Genomic DNA, 15,686 nt, shown 5'->3' on the forward strand with positions numbered 1-15,686 from the left:
CTCAGGTTGTGAGAATTCAAAGAGACAATCTAAATACAGTGGTACCACAATACCTGGCATATGAGAAAAGTTCCATAACTGTTGGTCACTATTTTATTACCAAGTGCATAATACCCCTTGCTAAACTCATTTTTCTCCAAAGACTAACTTTTTCTGAGACTAGAGCGGAGGGATAACTATTCCCACCCAGCCCACCCCAAAAGAGACAGGGTCATTGACAGCCATGTTATCTGAATATTGATACACTTAATGATGAATTATTCCCCAACCTAAAAATATCCAGTGAAAGAAGTCGCTTCAGGAGAACCAAAGATGAATTAACCTTTTGAAGAACTAACATTTTTTTATCCCTTACATTTGTGTTTACTGAGTTCTTTCTGTGTGTTTGGGACTGTGCTTGGTGCTTTAAGGCATACAGATTTGTATTAGACATAGTACATGCTTTCATTTAGTCTAAATGGGGGAAATAGGCATTCATATGTAATCCTCATTAAGTAGAATGTGAAAAAATGACATAAAAGATAGATTAAAAGCTATAGGAGTATAGAAGAAGGAGTGATGTTTTCTTGGCTTAGTGTGAAATACATATTTTATTTCTGCCTTGAAGATACTGTGTACGTTGTACATACCTATTAAGTATTTGTTCAAGCAGTAAATTAGTGAACAAATGTATGTTGTAATGGATCGGATTCCTGGGTTTCTAGTAACAGAAACTCATTCATATTAAAGTGTTATGCAAAGATAGAGAAATGAGAAAAAAGAAAACTAAACAGTTGAGCCACCCTTGGGGATTGGGATCTCAACAGCCAGAGCTCACGGACCAAATTCTTTGACCAGTGAATAACTGAGCTCCAACTACCTTCTATCCTTGTATGTCTTATTCAAGATTCAGATTTCTCTAAGAGATGTGGTTGAGTTGTTGGGGTGGAGGATGGAGTATTGCGAGTGGCAACCCCACCAGAATCATGTGAAATGTTGTAGAGTCTATATTTCCCAAAGGAAAGGGGGCTGAGGAGAGCAATGATGCCAGGAAGAGAAAATCAGTACTTGTTTATTAGGAAAATGCCTCCTTTGTAAAGGGCTTACTATGGGCCAGGCACCATGGTACATTATTTGTATGGCTTTTGATATTTAATCCTTACAACAACTCTATGAGGTAGATACTATTATACCCATTTTATCAAGGGGGAAACAGGCTTATAGAAAAATATTTGCTTAGTGTTACAAAGCTAGGATGTGGTAGAGTTGAGTACGTTGCATTATCTTTTCTTTATCTTATGCCTTTGAATTATTTCCTGATCCATGTGCCACTTTGGTTTGTTCACAGGGGGACATCAAGCTTTGGTGTACGTGTTGGCCAGTTCTGAAATCCCCCTGAAGGACCACTGCATTGAGGAAGATCGAAGTCTTTGCCAATTAGGGAATGGACCGTTTGGGTTCCTTTAGCAGTAAGTACTGTGTGAACAAGTCTCAGGTGAATATTAATAGCAAACTGTAGTGGAAGTTGGTCAAAGAAGAAAAATAAGCATTTTGAAGTTAAACAAAGCTCTGTGAATCTGATCTTAAAGAAATAAGAGCATCAAATCAAAATAAAATCAACTAATAAGTAATGTAAGTGGGTTCAATCAATGAGATTGCCCACTGAACACATGACACAAACATATCACCCTAGGTTTTATAAGAAAACTAAGCTCAGATAGACCAGGCATAGTATGATTAACCTGCGTTTAGACTCAAAATAGCAGTTGGATTTCTCTTTAGCACCACTAACATATTTGTGATGGCTTGATAAGAAATAATGTCAGTGGTAGAATAAAGGAAATTCCTCTCTACCACTTTTAGGTGGAACTCAAGTTCTAAGAGTAAACCACAGGATAATAATAATACAGAGAATTATGGCGTATGTGTGAAATAAATTCAGGCAGCCAACTACAGAAAAAAATAGTGCTTTTTCTCTGATGCTGCAGATAAGAGATTTGGCAGAAATAGAAATCCATTAGGGGGCCAGCCGAGTGGTGCGTTGGTTAAGAGCTGGCTTGGGACACCAGCTCTGAGCAGCAGGGCCCCGGTTCGGATCCCACATGAGGACCAGTGACACTGCCCTCTATAGCTAAGATGGTGAACAACAGCTTGACCTGGAGCTGGGCTGCCATGAGTCGCCGGCGACAGTGTAGGCTGCAGCCCCTGCTGCAGTGGGCTGCCATAAGCTACCGTGTGTGGCTGGCAGCCAGCATGAGCAGCTGGCAGCCGGTGTGAGCTGCCAAGAGCTGCTGTGAGCGGCCATCCAGAGGCCGGCGATCGATCTGCCTCACCCAGGAAGAGCGCAATGATAATACCAACATGGGCCAGTGAAGCGATGTCCTCCACAACTAGACTGAAGAATAAAACGACAGCAACTTGTCTGTTCCCCTTCCCCTGATTCCCCAGTGCTGTTTCCCTCCCCCAATTTCCCAATTAAAAATAATCTTTAAAAAAAAAAGAAATCCATTGGTAGATGTTAGTAGTGTCCCAATGAGAAGTATCAGAAAGGTACTTTTTGGGTGTTGTTTCCTCTTCAGCAATTTCTTATAGGGGCTCTAATTTACTCTCTCATCACACCCTATATAAATTTAGTACAGAATAAAGTCTTCAAACACATCTAGTACAAATCTCTCATTTTGCACATAGAAAAGGAACCAAATTAATTGTCCCTCTCCTTTTTAAAAATAATTTTTAAACTTTTTATTTGGAAGTAATTTTAAACTTATAGGAAAGTTGGAAGAATAAGAATAGTACAAAGGATATCTGTATACCTTTAATCTATTACTCCATTTGCATGCTTTTTCTATCTCTCTCAATAAATATATATATTTATATATTCACATATATCTATATATAGACATACACACACGCCTTTTTTTTTTCAGAGTCATCTTGGAAACTGCAACTTTAAGTGAAAACGACATATAAGAAACCAATTTTACCATAGGCTAATTGATATTAACAAGAGTTAAGTTCTGTGGCATATTTCTGGTCACAAAAACATCACCAAAGACTCAAAACACTTCTAATATTAAACATGGAAATAAGTGTGAGCTATACTTATATTTAAGAAAGAGGAATAAAAACAAGATAATTCTTTCCCAATCCACTTATTCCAGTTCAGGATCTCAGGTGGCCAGAGCCTATTCTGGCAGCTCAGGGCGCAAGGTGGGATCCCACCCAGGAGAGGACGCCCTTCCATCACAGGGCACACTCACACACACCCCACACTCACTCATACTGGGACAATTTAGACAATACCAGTTGACCTCACATGCACATCTTTGGGATGAGGGAGGAAACGAGTTCCAGAAAAAACCCACTCACATGGGGAGAATGTAGAAAGCTCACAGTGGCTCCGGCCAGGAATTGATATTTTTTCTCTCATCAGCATTATAATAAAATGACAAACAAAAAAATGTTATCTGAGGACCAGCTGAATATCTTGGCCCTTTATTCCTAAGTACTTTACTGTTTATTTACTAAAAATAGGTATATTCTATTATATAACCTCAGTAGTGTTATCAACTTCAGTAAATTCAACATTAGAAAAAAATATTTTTGTCTATCCTACTGCCTGTTTGGGGTAACCGGGGACACACAGATCTGCATTTTTATGACTTTAGGGAGTTTGGATTGTATTCCTCACCTTAATACTTAAGAGACAATACTGTCATTGGAATTAAAGGAAGGTCTGCTATGTTCTTAATGTGGGAGAAAAGGAGGGAGCTTTCCTGGGTTTAATTCCCAGCTCAAATATAAGGTGGTATATCCCAAGACATATATTTAAAGTTTTTCCGGGCTGGCTGAGTGGCTCAGTTGGTTAAGAGTTGGCTTCAGAGCACGAGCTCTGAGCAACTGGGCCACCAGTTCGATTTCCACATGGGCCAGTGATGCTGCGCCCAAGTTGAGCTGCTGCTGAGCTGCCAACAAGTGCCAGGATGGCTCAGCTGCTGAGAGCACATGCTCCTAACAAGACTGCCTCTTCGATGGTGGGCTATGCCTGCCCGCAAAAGAAAATAATAAAAAAATAAAAATAAAGTTTTTCCCCCCAACTATTTATTATGAAAATTTTCAAACTTATAGAAAAGTTGAAAGAACAGTACAATAATTACTTGTTGCCCCCCCACCTATATTCAACAATCATTAACATTCAACAGTCATTAACATTTAATCAGATTTGCTTTATCTGTAAATATATATGTGATGTGTAGGTATGTGACATTTTTTCCCCCTGAAAAAATAAGCTGTGGGTATTATGAAACTTCCAGTTAAAACTTGTGTTTATAAATTTCTCTGCAGGGGCCTTATCTGTTAAGATGCTGTTCGGAGTAGTAGGTACACTGTAGGAAGAAACAAAGCTGCCCTGAAGTAAAAAGGAACATAATTTGGGGTGTTGTTTTTTATTTTTAATGAGCTCATCTTGTCTCCATGAACTTTTCAATACAGCTTGCTACCTGGGTGGTCGTTTGAAGATTTTTCACCTCCTAGTTCTTAAGATAATCATAAAGCGTTTTGAAGTTAATGCACTTTTCTTTTTGTTCTAGGTGATCCTTCTGATAAGCCACCTTGCCGAGGCTGCTCCTCCTACCTCATGGAGCCTTATATCAAGTGTGCAGAATGCGGGCCGCCCCCTTTTCTCCTCTGCTTACAGGTAACTCATTAAGTAGAGGCTTGCCTCTCCTAGCCTAGTTTTAAGGATATAGTAAATTCAGGGATGACTATCAATTGCTCAGAAGGACCATACCTTATTAAATCTATTACTTCTAGTCAATCTTCCAGTACACATTTTACCTGTGAAAAGTTGGGGAACCAAGCAAGTAGCTGAGATAGACTGTTGAATACTGGCATACCTCGGAGATAGTATGGGTTCGGTTCCAGACCACTGCGATAAACCAAGTATTGCAATAAAGCAAGCATCGCACTAAAGCAAGTCATACTTTTTTGCTAATAGAAGGTCTTGCCTTCAATTTGTAAAAAACACATTATCTGTGAAAAGCAATAAAGTGAAACAATAAAACGGGTTATCCCTGTATTCCACATCTCTGTATCAACCTAGTGCTTAACACTGTTTTTGCCAGTAGACTTAAAGTATTGGGACTACAGGAAACAGAATAGGAGGCTTATTACTTTTGATAGCACCAATGACACTTTATTGTCTTACTGAGTAGTGATCTTTGGGCAGGTGACAAACAAGGGAACAAACCATTTTGTGGATGATGATGGTAATAATAATACTAATTATAAGTGTTTACTCTGTTCCCAGCACTACTTTTAGTACTTTACATGAATTAACTTTTAAATCATCATTAAACCCTATAAAGTAAATATGAGCAGAGAGAAGTTAAGTAATTTGCTCAAGATCACACAAAAAACACCATATCTTATCAGATCCAAGACACTATTGATTATAAGAAGCATCCCAATTTCAGAAATGTAAAAATGGCTGATGAAAGTTATATACTTTTTTTTTTTAAGTTTTTTTTTTTTTTTTTAGGAATTGGGGGGATGGAAACAGCACTGGAGAATTGCGGGAAGGGGAACAGACAAGTTGCTGTCCTTTTGTTCTTCAGTCTAGTTGGGGAGGACGTTGCTTCACTGGCCCAAATTGGCACCATCATTGCACTCTTCCTGGGCGAGGCAGATCAGTTGCCGGCTTCTGGACGGCCGCTCACTGCGGCTGCTGGCCACTCATGCTGGCTGCTCGCTACATACGGTAGCCCATGGCAACCCACTGCCACAGGGGCTGCAGCCTACGCCATCGCCGGCGACTCACAGCAGCCCAGCTCCAGGTTGAGCTGTAGAGAGCAGTGTCACTGGCCCTCATATGTGGGATCTGAACCAGGGCCCTCTGGCGTCCCAAGCCAGTTCTTAACCATCACACCACTCGGCCGGCCCGGAAGTTATATACTTTTTATTATAAGATGAGTCCTCATTTCAGAGTTTTAAAATACGAAAAACTATGTCTTAGAATTGCTGAACTATGGTAAGCATGAAGCCAGAATTCAAATTTAGGCAGTCTGTTTCCTGGGCTTATGCTCTTATCAAAGGAAGAATTGTGGTAGGGAAAAGTATTTTTTTCAGATTATTGTTTTTTTCTTTATGAGGGCCACTGAAAAGCTGTGATAATGAACATAATCATCCTAGGGCCGGCCGAGTGGCTCAGTTGGTTAAGAGCTCGCTCAAGAGTGCAAGCTCTGAGTAACAGGGTTGTCTGTTTGATTTCCAGCCCGAGCTGAGCTGCCACTGAGGTGCCAACAGCTGGCAGGATGGCTCAGCTAAAAAAAAAAAAAATTTAATATAATCATCCTATTATGGATGCAGACCAGATTAAATGAATTCTTAAAAACTCATCACAACAGTAAAATACCCCCAAGCCATCTTCTGTAAGATAGCATTTCAAAAAGTAGCTTTTTGGTAACTTAATTTTCCTTTTTTTGCAGTGTTTCACTCGAGGATTTGAGTACAAGAAACATCAAAGTGATCATACTTATGAAATAATGGTAATGATGAAGTTGCAGGAAATTTCTGTTTATTTTTCATGTTTTATACTTAGTCTTTTCTTCATCTTCAAGTATCTCCCTTTTCTTTCCTCTTCTTCTGCATTAGGTATTTATTACCCAGTAAGTTTTTAGGATCTACTAAGGTATTTTAAGTCAAAAAAACATTTTATATACTCAGATTTTTGTTTCACATTTAGAAGGAATCTAACAGAAGTATTTTTCGAGATTTACTGATACAAGGATAAGAGTTTACGCTGCTTTTTAGGCTCATTGATAAACATACAGTGGATGTGTTTTGGCTAATGGTATTTTTATGTGGTTCATGTGGGTAGTGGTGATGTTTATGTCTGGTACGCTATCCCCCTTCCTTGGAGAAGTTAGTTACCTTTTGAGAGTTACGTTTAAAATAAATGTGGAGTGAATGATAGAATACATAAAATCACTTTAAAGAGGCAAGACTAGACTGGCTTATAGGCCAGAGTAAGATCTGGCTGTAATTTGCTTGTATTGTCACCTCGAAAGAAGGATTGAAAGGCAGATGTACTTCCAAGCTCTAGCCAGAGGAATGGGCTCTTTGATAAACCAAAGTGAACATCTGGTCTGCTTGGCAGATATATATACCTTTGTCGAGATAGTTTTGTCAGCTACCAGAGTATAACTCATAGTTCACCAAGTAGTTTTCTTAAATTCAGCCTCCCATGTAGTTTTTCTTATAGGAAAGAATGCTGGCTGGGGCATCTACATGACAGTAACAATTTCACCTTGTGGATTAATCCATTGGCACTTGTGTTTGTTTTCTATTGCTGCCAAAACAAATTACCAAAAACTGACTTAAGACAACACAAATTTATCATCTCACAATTTTGTAGGTCAGAAGACCGTTAGGCTCAGGTGGTTTTCTCCAGGTCCTGTAGGCTGAAAGGAATGTGTTGGCCAGCCTGGGCTTTTCTCTGGAGGCCATTGGGGAGAATCCACTGCCAATCCACTTCTATTCTCATTCAGGTTGTTGACAGAATTCACTGCCTTGAGGTTATGGGACTGATGCCACTGTTCCCTTATTGGTCAGAGCTTGCTCTCAGCCTGTAGGCTTCTGGCCTCCTTTCTCCATATTCAAAGTCAGCAATGATAGGGAGTCCTGGAGGGTTATTGATGAGATGCCTGGAGTCTCTGACCTCTCCTTCTGCTTTGTCTCTCCTGTGCTGTATCTCTCTGACTTCAGCCTCCCACTTCTACTGTTAGGGTCCATGTGATTATATTGGGCCCATCTGAATATTCCAGGATAATCTCCCTATTCTACCTTAATCCCATTAGCAGAGTCCATTCCCAGCAATATGTAGTTAGTGTTTGAATAATCAGGGGACAGGAATCCTGGAGGTAGAAGGGGTCACCTTTAGAATTATGCTTACCATAGCACTATAGTATATCAACTTCAGTCTCTTTAAAGTTTAGAAAGGGTGAATCAGCATCTCTTGAGTCTGAGTATGTGTGGGGTCCTGTTAAGATGAATTTCTGGGCCTGCAATGCTGATAGTCAGATCATGGTCCATAATGAATTAATCCAAAAATGCTCCTTAGTAAGAGTTCTTGGCAGCCAACTAACTGGCTAGCCTTCCCCTACCTCTCTCTAAACACCTTAAGTCTTCTAAATACTTTCTTCACTAATTATAAGACTTGGAGTAAATTTTTTTATATTAGACTTTGGTTCTTAGAACACTCAATGGTTCACAGCAAAATTGATTAGAAAGTACAGAGGTTTCCAGTATATCCACTGCCCCCCCCCAAACGCTTAGCCTTCCCTGTTAACAGCATCTTCCACCAGTGGGTTGCATTTATTATAACACGTGAACCTACACTGACACTTCATTGTCACCCAAAATCCATAGTTTCCATTAGAGTTCACTCTTGGTGTTGCACATTCTGTGGGTTTGTACAAATACATGTCATGTATCCACCATTATAGTGTCATACAGAATAGTTTCGTGGCCCTAAAAATCCTCTATACTCTGCCTGTTCATCAATCCCTCCCCTTAACCCCTAGCAAACACGTATCTTTTTACGGCCTCCATAGTTTTTTCCAGAATGTCTTATGGTTGGAAACATACAGTATATAGCCTTTTCAGATTGGCTTCTTTCACTTAGTAGTATGTATGTAAGTTCCCTCCGTGTCTTTTTTTGGCTTGATAGCTCATTTCTTTTTATTGCTGAATAATACTCCATTATCTGGGGGTACCACAGTTTATCCATTCTGCTGAAGAACACCTTGGTTGCTTCTAAGGTTTGGCAATTATGAATAAAGCTGCTATAAACATCCATGCGCAGGTTTTTGTGTGGACATGTTTCCAACTTCTTTGGATAAATACCAAGGAACTTGATTGCTGGGGCACATGATAAGAGTATGTTTAGTTTTGTAAGAAACTGCCAAACTATCTTCCAAGGTGGCTGTATCATTTTTGTATTCCCACCAGCAATGAATGAGAGTTCCTGTTGTTCCACATCCTCACCAGCATTTGGTGTTGTCTGTTCTGGATTTTGGCCATTCTAATACGTGTAGAGTGGTAACTCATTTTAAGGCACTTCTCTGATAACATATATATCATATGTTATAATCTTTTCATATCAATACATTTTCTCCCCTTTTGTTAATTGCAAAATGAATGAAGTGTGGTCAGAGCAGCTATGGCTTTGAGTTCATTTTGCCTAGGTTATTAGATCTTCAGAAAGCTGCTTTATTCTTCCAAATTCACACAAGCATACCTAGAGCCAGAATACAAATTTATTCATTTGAATTGTGAAAATAATTCCTTCCAGAATAATTAAGTATAGGTTGAGTAGATTGATGGTTATCTACCATAGGAAAGCTGACCATGAGCTCTCCTTAGCTGTTCTGGGCACAGTGCCTTTTGCATAATGCGGAAAAAACTATGCTCCTTCACTCCAAGTTCACTTAATTCTTATTACATCATCCTTTTCTCACATATTCAACCCCCATACAAACACAAAGAATCTTTCCTTCAGTAGGAATGTTGACCAAATTTTGGCTTTCTACACATGAAGCCACTAAACACTTGATTTTTAAATTCTTTTTTTTGGGGGGGCGGCATATGAAGCTTCAGAAAACTTTAAATGGTTTTCAGTACTTTTGTCATCTCACAGTGCTATATTTTTGGAAGTTACTCATGCTGTGGTGGGTGGTGCGTTAAGATTTCTGAGTTCTATTTTTGTCTTATAATTCTTAGAGCCTTGAACAAATCAAGGCACCACTTTCAGCCACACCCTTTATACCAGTGATTCTTAAACTTTAATGCATAACGGACCACCTGGGAACTTAAAAATGTGAATTCCTAGGCCCAGCTGGTTCAGTAGGGCTGAGATTGGGTCCAAATTGAATAGCAGTGATAAAACTTTAAGGAAAACTGTATCATGCCCATTTATTTTTAGTGTAGAAAAGTCTTTCATATTTATCTCACAATAAAGTTGGTGAGAGCTAATTAGAATTCTAAAATATAGTTTTAGAAATAACATAGGTTCTTCAACTATGAATTGTCATATTTACTTGTATTTATGACACTGGCCAGATTGATCATTATGTGATCAATTATGAATTTAATATAGACATAAACTCTGAATTTTCATTTCGATCTCACAGTATACCTCATGTGCTAAGCACATTTATATTATGTGTTCAGATAAAAACGTATTGCTTATTAGTAGTGTAATTTCACAAATCACAGAATTTTTTGTCATTAACAAAAGATATAACAATTTCTAAATGCCTGTGTAATCTGAAGGTCTCGTCACTTTTTTTTTTTTTATAGAAAATTTCAAGCATACACTAAAATAGGGAGAATAGTGTTTCAGTTATCAATTGCTACTTAACAGCTACTGCAAAACTTTGTGGCTTAAAATAACAACCATTTTATTATCTCCCTCAGTTGTGTGGGTCAGGAAATCAGATTGAGCACAGCAAGGGTAACTTTCAGTTTCATGTGATGTGCTAGGGCTGGAAGTCCAAGGGACTTTTTCATACACTCCTGGCCCCTCAGGAGGATGGCTTGAATTGGTTGGGACTTAGCTGGACCATCTTAACTGCCTCAGGCCTCGGTTCTTTTCCATGTAATCTTAGGGCTTCTCTCTCTCCATGTGGCCTCTCCACACGCTCTTTCCAACAGGGAGGCTAGATTTCCTATATGGTGGCTCAAGGATCCCAGGAGCATAAAAGTAGAAGCTGTCAGGCCTTCTTAAGCAAGTCAGAGGTCCAATCCATACTAAATGGGAAGAGACCACACAAGGATGTGAATTCTAGGAGAAATTCACCAGAGGCCACCATTGTAGCCAACTACCACAGATAGTATAAGTTCCCATATACCTGTCACTAGCACTTTAAATGATCAACTCGTGGCCTATCTTGTTTCATCCAAATCCCCGACCTTCCAGGTTATTTTGAAGCAAATCCCCTAGACGTTATATCATTTCATCTATAAATGTTTTATTAGATCTCTCTTAAAGTAACTCTAGTCACTTTTCACATTTCCGCAACCATCTCATAAAACTTTTTTTAAAATCTGCTTCCTTTTCCACCCCTGAAACAATCACTGTTCTTAAATTTATCACTATAGATCAGTTTTGCATATTCAAGAACTATATGTAATACATACTGTATGGATACATATTGTATATACTCTTGTTTCTGGTTTCTTTCACTCAGCATATTTTTTGAGATTTATTCATGTTATGTATAGTAGTTCATTTTTTTTGTTACTAAGTAATATTCCATGGTAAGAACATAACAGTTTATTTATCCATTCTTTTGATGGACACTGGCCTTATTTTTTACTATTGTGAATAAAGCTGCTATGAACATTCTTGTGTAAGACTTTCTGTGGGTATATATTTTCATTTTTCTTGGATAAATACTCAGGAGTGGCATTGCTGGGTCATAGAATAAATTAATAACTTTTAAGAAACTCTCAAAAGTTTCCTAAGTGGCTGTATCATTTTAAACTTCCACTAGCAGTGTGTGAGAGTTGTGATTGCTCCACATGCTTTCCATCTTTTGATACTGTCAGTTTTTTAATTTTAGCTGTTCTTGTGGGTATCAACGAGTATCCAGTGGTACAAAATTTTTAAAAAACTTTTACAGTTTGTTCTAGTTATGATACAAATAAGGTCCATACATTCCAGTTGGTTGCCTGTTATATATTTTCTATTCTGTTGGTTCCCCCCCTGTCCCTCTTTCATTTCTTATGGTTTATTTTATTGCAAATCAAATAAACTTGTCTTATAGATGTTCGTACAGGCTGGATTTTGCTGATTAATATGTTTCCCTGTCTTCCATGTTTCCTATAAATTGATAGTTACATTTAGTGGCTACATCAGATTCATTTATGATCATTATCTAGATCTATTTATCAAGTATTGCAAAGTAGTTATCTTTAAGTCTATTTCTCCTTTTAATTTATGAGTTAAAATTAATTCTATAAAAAGAAACTTATCATCATTATCTATGTGATCACCCTGAGGTCAAGTTTATACAGGAAAGGCAGGATAAATACCTGATTATTTCCCTTTATTTTTACTATTTTTGAAAATATGAGTTGGTTTCTTGGCACCCTCTGGATATTTATAATATTTGATGTGTTTCATTTCTTTGCAGTTATTATCCTTATTAAGGCTCAAAATGTTCCATTTTTTATTAGTGGGAGCCTCTACAAGTTGGCTTCTGAATCCTCTTCATCTTCGAGGGCTTCTTTGCTTTCCAGTATGACAAAATGTTCCAGTCTTATCCTGTACATCTCATGACCCAAAACTGAAATCAGCTTTTTCTTCAAAGAGTCCTGGTTCCTTTGGTAGTTAGAGACTGCGTACTGGGCACTATAAGCACTCGTTGCTACTGGGGTGGTCATTGTTTCTAGACCTTTCCAGTGGACAATGTTTGGAAATTACTCTATTAAGACAAAATACATCATGGGTTTATGCTAAAACTTTCAATTCAAATACAAGACTACCAGGTTTTATATAACCTCATAGGTCTCATATCTATATTTTTTTCCCCAAGCCAAAAATCCTACCACCCGATGACGCCCACATAATTGTTTATTTGCTTTACCCAATAACACAACCCACATACAATAATCTCAGAATTTACCAACACTACTGAAAACAGTTTAAGATTATTTTTTTTTGGCAGTTCCTTTTAAGGTATATTCTATTGAAGATGTATAGTCAAATTACTGTATTTTAAAATCAATTGGGATAGTTTCCTTCTATGTGATTATGCCTTAAAATGCATATGTTTGTTACATTTTACTCTTAATTCTTAGGATTTTAAAATCTAATAATTATGTACAATGTGTATATTTTCAAAGTCAAATATACAAAAGAAGGACTATTTGGAGAGGTCTAGCTTCTGTTGCTGTCCTTTCCACCGTTTCTCTCTCCCTTCCCCATAGGTAACCTTTTTTTTTTTTCTTTCATATATGGTTTAGTCTTCCATTTAAAAGTAAAAATACACATATTTGCATTCCCCTTTCTTAGCTAAATGAGAGCACACTGTAATAGTTAGCTCTGCTTTTGTGCTAAGTTTAAAAAATATATTCCTGCATGAGTTACATGGCATTTATGGGTGATAATATTTATTGGAGACACCTGTAGCTGACGGTAGAAATAGGGGTGGGGGAGGTAGACAGCTAATAATAATGTACTTTAGGTACCTCTCTATACCATGAGAATGACAGTCATTTGACTATAAAGTAGTGTTACAGTTAAGGTTGCTAGGTTCCATTTCTATATCTGTTCTTAGACAAAACTTTTTCCTCCTTAGACCTCAGATTTTCCTGTTCTTGACCCCAGCTGGACTGCTCAAGAAGAAATGGCCCTCTTAGAAGCTGTGATGGACTGTGGCTTTGGAAACTGGTAAGACCTTGGTATTCGGGGCTGTCTTGCCCTGATGGGGTCAGAGAAGAAGGTGCTCTTGAAGGTTAAAGGGAGGAGCCTGAGAAAGAGGAGTTTGAGGACCATATGTTGCTTTTCTATTGACTCGTGACTTAGAAATGCCTCACACGGATATGGGACGTTTTTATGGTCTCTGACTGGGCAGCCCTAAAAGGCCACTTTGGATATATCAACACAGGGAAGTTTGGTTATTCCTTTGTGAATAGTGGGGAAGTTTAGACTTGCTCCTTTCTCATCTTTTGAAGTTTTCTTGGCTATAGATGCCCTTGTCATTTAACTGAGTCAGACTTTAGGTGGATGGTCATAGCTTACCTAAGATTCAGGTTTGACAGGCTTCCTTTTCGCCTTCCCTGTTTTTAGCTTTCAAATACCTGCCTTAGTCCAAGTTTGGCAGAATTGAACAGCAGTCATTGCTGTTACCCTAGGTGGTGACACTTAATACCACCACCTTCGTTTTTTACCTTTTGGGTGTACTTTGACACTGATGATATCATTTTGTGAACTCGATAGCAGAGGCATTATTAAATGTATTTCGTTCATGAAGAATCTGAAGCTTAGTTAAAATGATTTCTCATGATCACATAGCGTGTTAGTGAAGGACTCTTGACTAGATCCTCTCTATCCTGACTTTCTAGTGAATGTAATCTTCCCTGTTATTAATAGGATATACTATGCTGCCTCCCTTATGTCAAGGGCCCTGAAGAAGAAGACTTGAGTTCAGTTCACTTTTTGCTTGTATTTATTCATTCAGCATTTATTAAGCATCATAAAATGTTGTGAGCTGGAGGGAATACCAAAGAAGATAAAAAGCAATCACTCATGATGCGTGCTAGTCATCTTTGGCCCTTTTGGTTTTTCATTTTTTGCTTGCCATTCTAACACTCTGAAATGGGCTAATCCTCCCTGTTCTTCTTCACTCTTAGCAAAGACCTCAAAACCTTCTATTGTTTCTCCATCCACTGTGAATAAGGCACAAAGCTTGGTGGTGAGGGTGCTAGAGCTAAGAATTATGACATTTATCCTGCCCTCAAGAAGTTTATGGTCGGGGCCGGCCGAGTGGCTCAGTTGGTTAAGAGCTTGCTCAACAGTTTGAGCTCTGAGCAACAGCGGTTCGAGACCCGGCCCAAGCTCAGCAGCCACTGAGCTGCCAACAGGTGGCAGGATGGCTCAGCTAAAAAAAAAAAAAAAAAAAAAAAGAAGTTTATGGTCTAGTAGGGGAATCAAAATATCTGTACAGATGATTGAAGTACACAAAGCAGAATACAGTACTTCCTTAGGAGAATGAGTAAAATCCTGTGGAAGAGAGAGGTTCAGAGGGGACCTTTGAGAGACTCACCTCTACCTCTCCATCATCTGGGCTAGCAGTCAGGGTCTTGAGAACAGATTCTGGATTAGTCACTTATGTGCTTTGGGTTCTTAAACAAGTTTCTTAACCTCTTTAGGCCTCATTTTTTCATCTGTGAAAAAAATGAAATAGTAAGTACACCACAGAGTTAATGAATGGTAGGATTAACATGTTGTGAATGTTTGTAGCTTATGTTTGGCCTATTATAAGAGCTTTAGTAAAGAAATGTTTATTCATGTGAAGTGTTTGTAAACTATAAAAACATTATGCAGATATAAGACTATACTTAGTACATTTTGTGTGTTCGGGAGTGGCTTATTGTTATGTATAGCAATTTTTTCCTTGGGGCCTAGCTCACAGGGAAATCGTAGCTTTTCTAGTGGTTTTCCCTTCCTTAGATGGAAAAGAAAGGGCTTTTCAGATGTTGTCTCCATATCTTGGAATAGCAGGATTTGAAACATCAGATTATACCAACATTAGGCTTATATTTGTCTTATTGTTCTACCGATATCTCCGTGATACCATTTAGAGGTATCAAATTCTAGACATTATATGGATGGGACTTAAGATATGGAAGGAACAAACCATGTTTTTACCATTATTTTAATGGAAAGTATTACTTCCTTCTCTTTTCTTCACACTTCTCTAGGCAGGATGTAGCCAATCAGATGTGTACAAAGACCAAGGAGGAGTGTGAGAAGCACTATATGAAGCATTTCATCAATAACCCTCTGTTTGCATCTACCCTGCTGAACCTGAAACAAGCAGAGGAGGCCAAAACTGCTGACACAGCCATTCCATTTCACTGTAAGTGCCTCCCCTTTTAAAAGAGATACTTAGGTCATCCTTAGGCCCTGGTGCAGTAAC

At 38.4% G+C, this 15,686-nt stretch overlaps 1 protein-coding gene across 3 annotated transcripts in view; it reads left to right on the forward strand.

The window, feature by feature from the left end:
- Positions 1-15,686, forward strand: part of TADA2A (transcriptional adaptor 2A) — a 40,895-nt gene that overhangs the window by 941 nt on the left and 24,268 nt on the right. For all 3 annotated transcript variants that reach the window (XM_019636658.1, XM_019636657.1, XM_019636659.1), the window contains exons 2-6: positions 1,328-1,448; positions 4,569-4,675; positions 6,465-6,524; positions 13,344-13,435; positions 15,469-15,626. In XM_019636658.1, coding sequence (XP_019492203.1) covers positions 1,424-1,448; positions 4,569-4,675; positions 6,465-6,524; positions 13,344-13,435; positions 15,469-15,626 — 442 coding nt within the window. In that variant the 5' untranslated portion in view covers positions 1,328-1,423. The remainder of the gene's footprint in view (positions 1-1,327; positions 1,449-4,568; positions 4,676-6,464; positions 6,525-13,343; positions 13,436-15,468; positions 15,627-15,686) is intronic.

Source organism: Hipposideros armiger, unplaced genomic scaffold (genome assembly GCF_001890085.2).
Source record: "Hipposideros armiger isolate ML-2016 unplaced genomic scaffold, ASM189008v1 scaffold_29, whole genome shotgun sequence".
NCBI classification, from domain to species: Eukaryota; Metazoa; Chordata; class Mammalia; order Chiroptera; family Hipposideridae; genus Hipposideros; species Hipposideros armiger.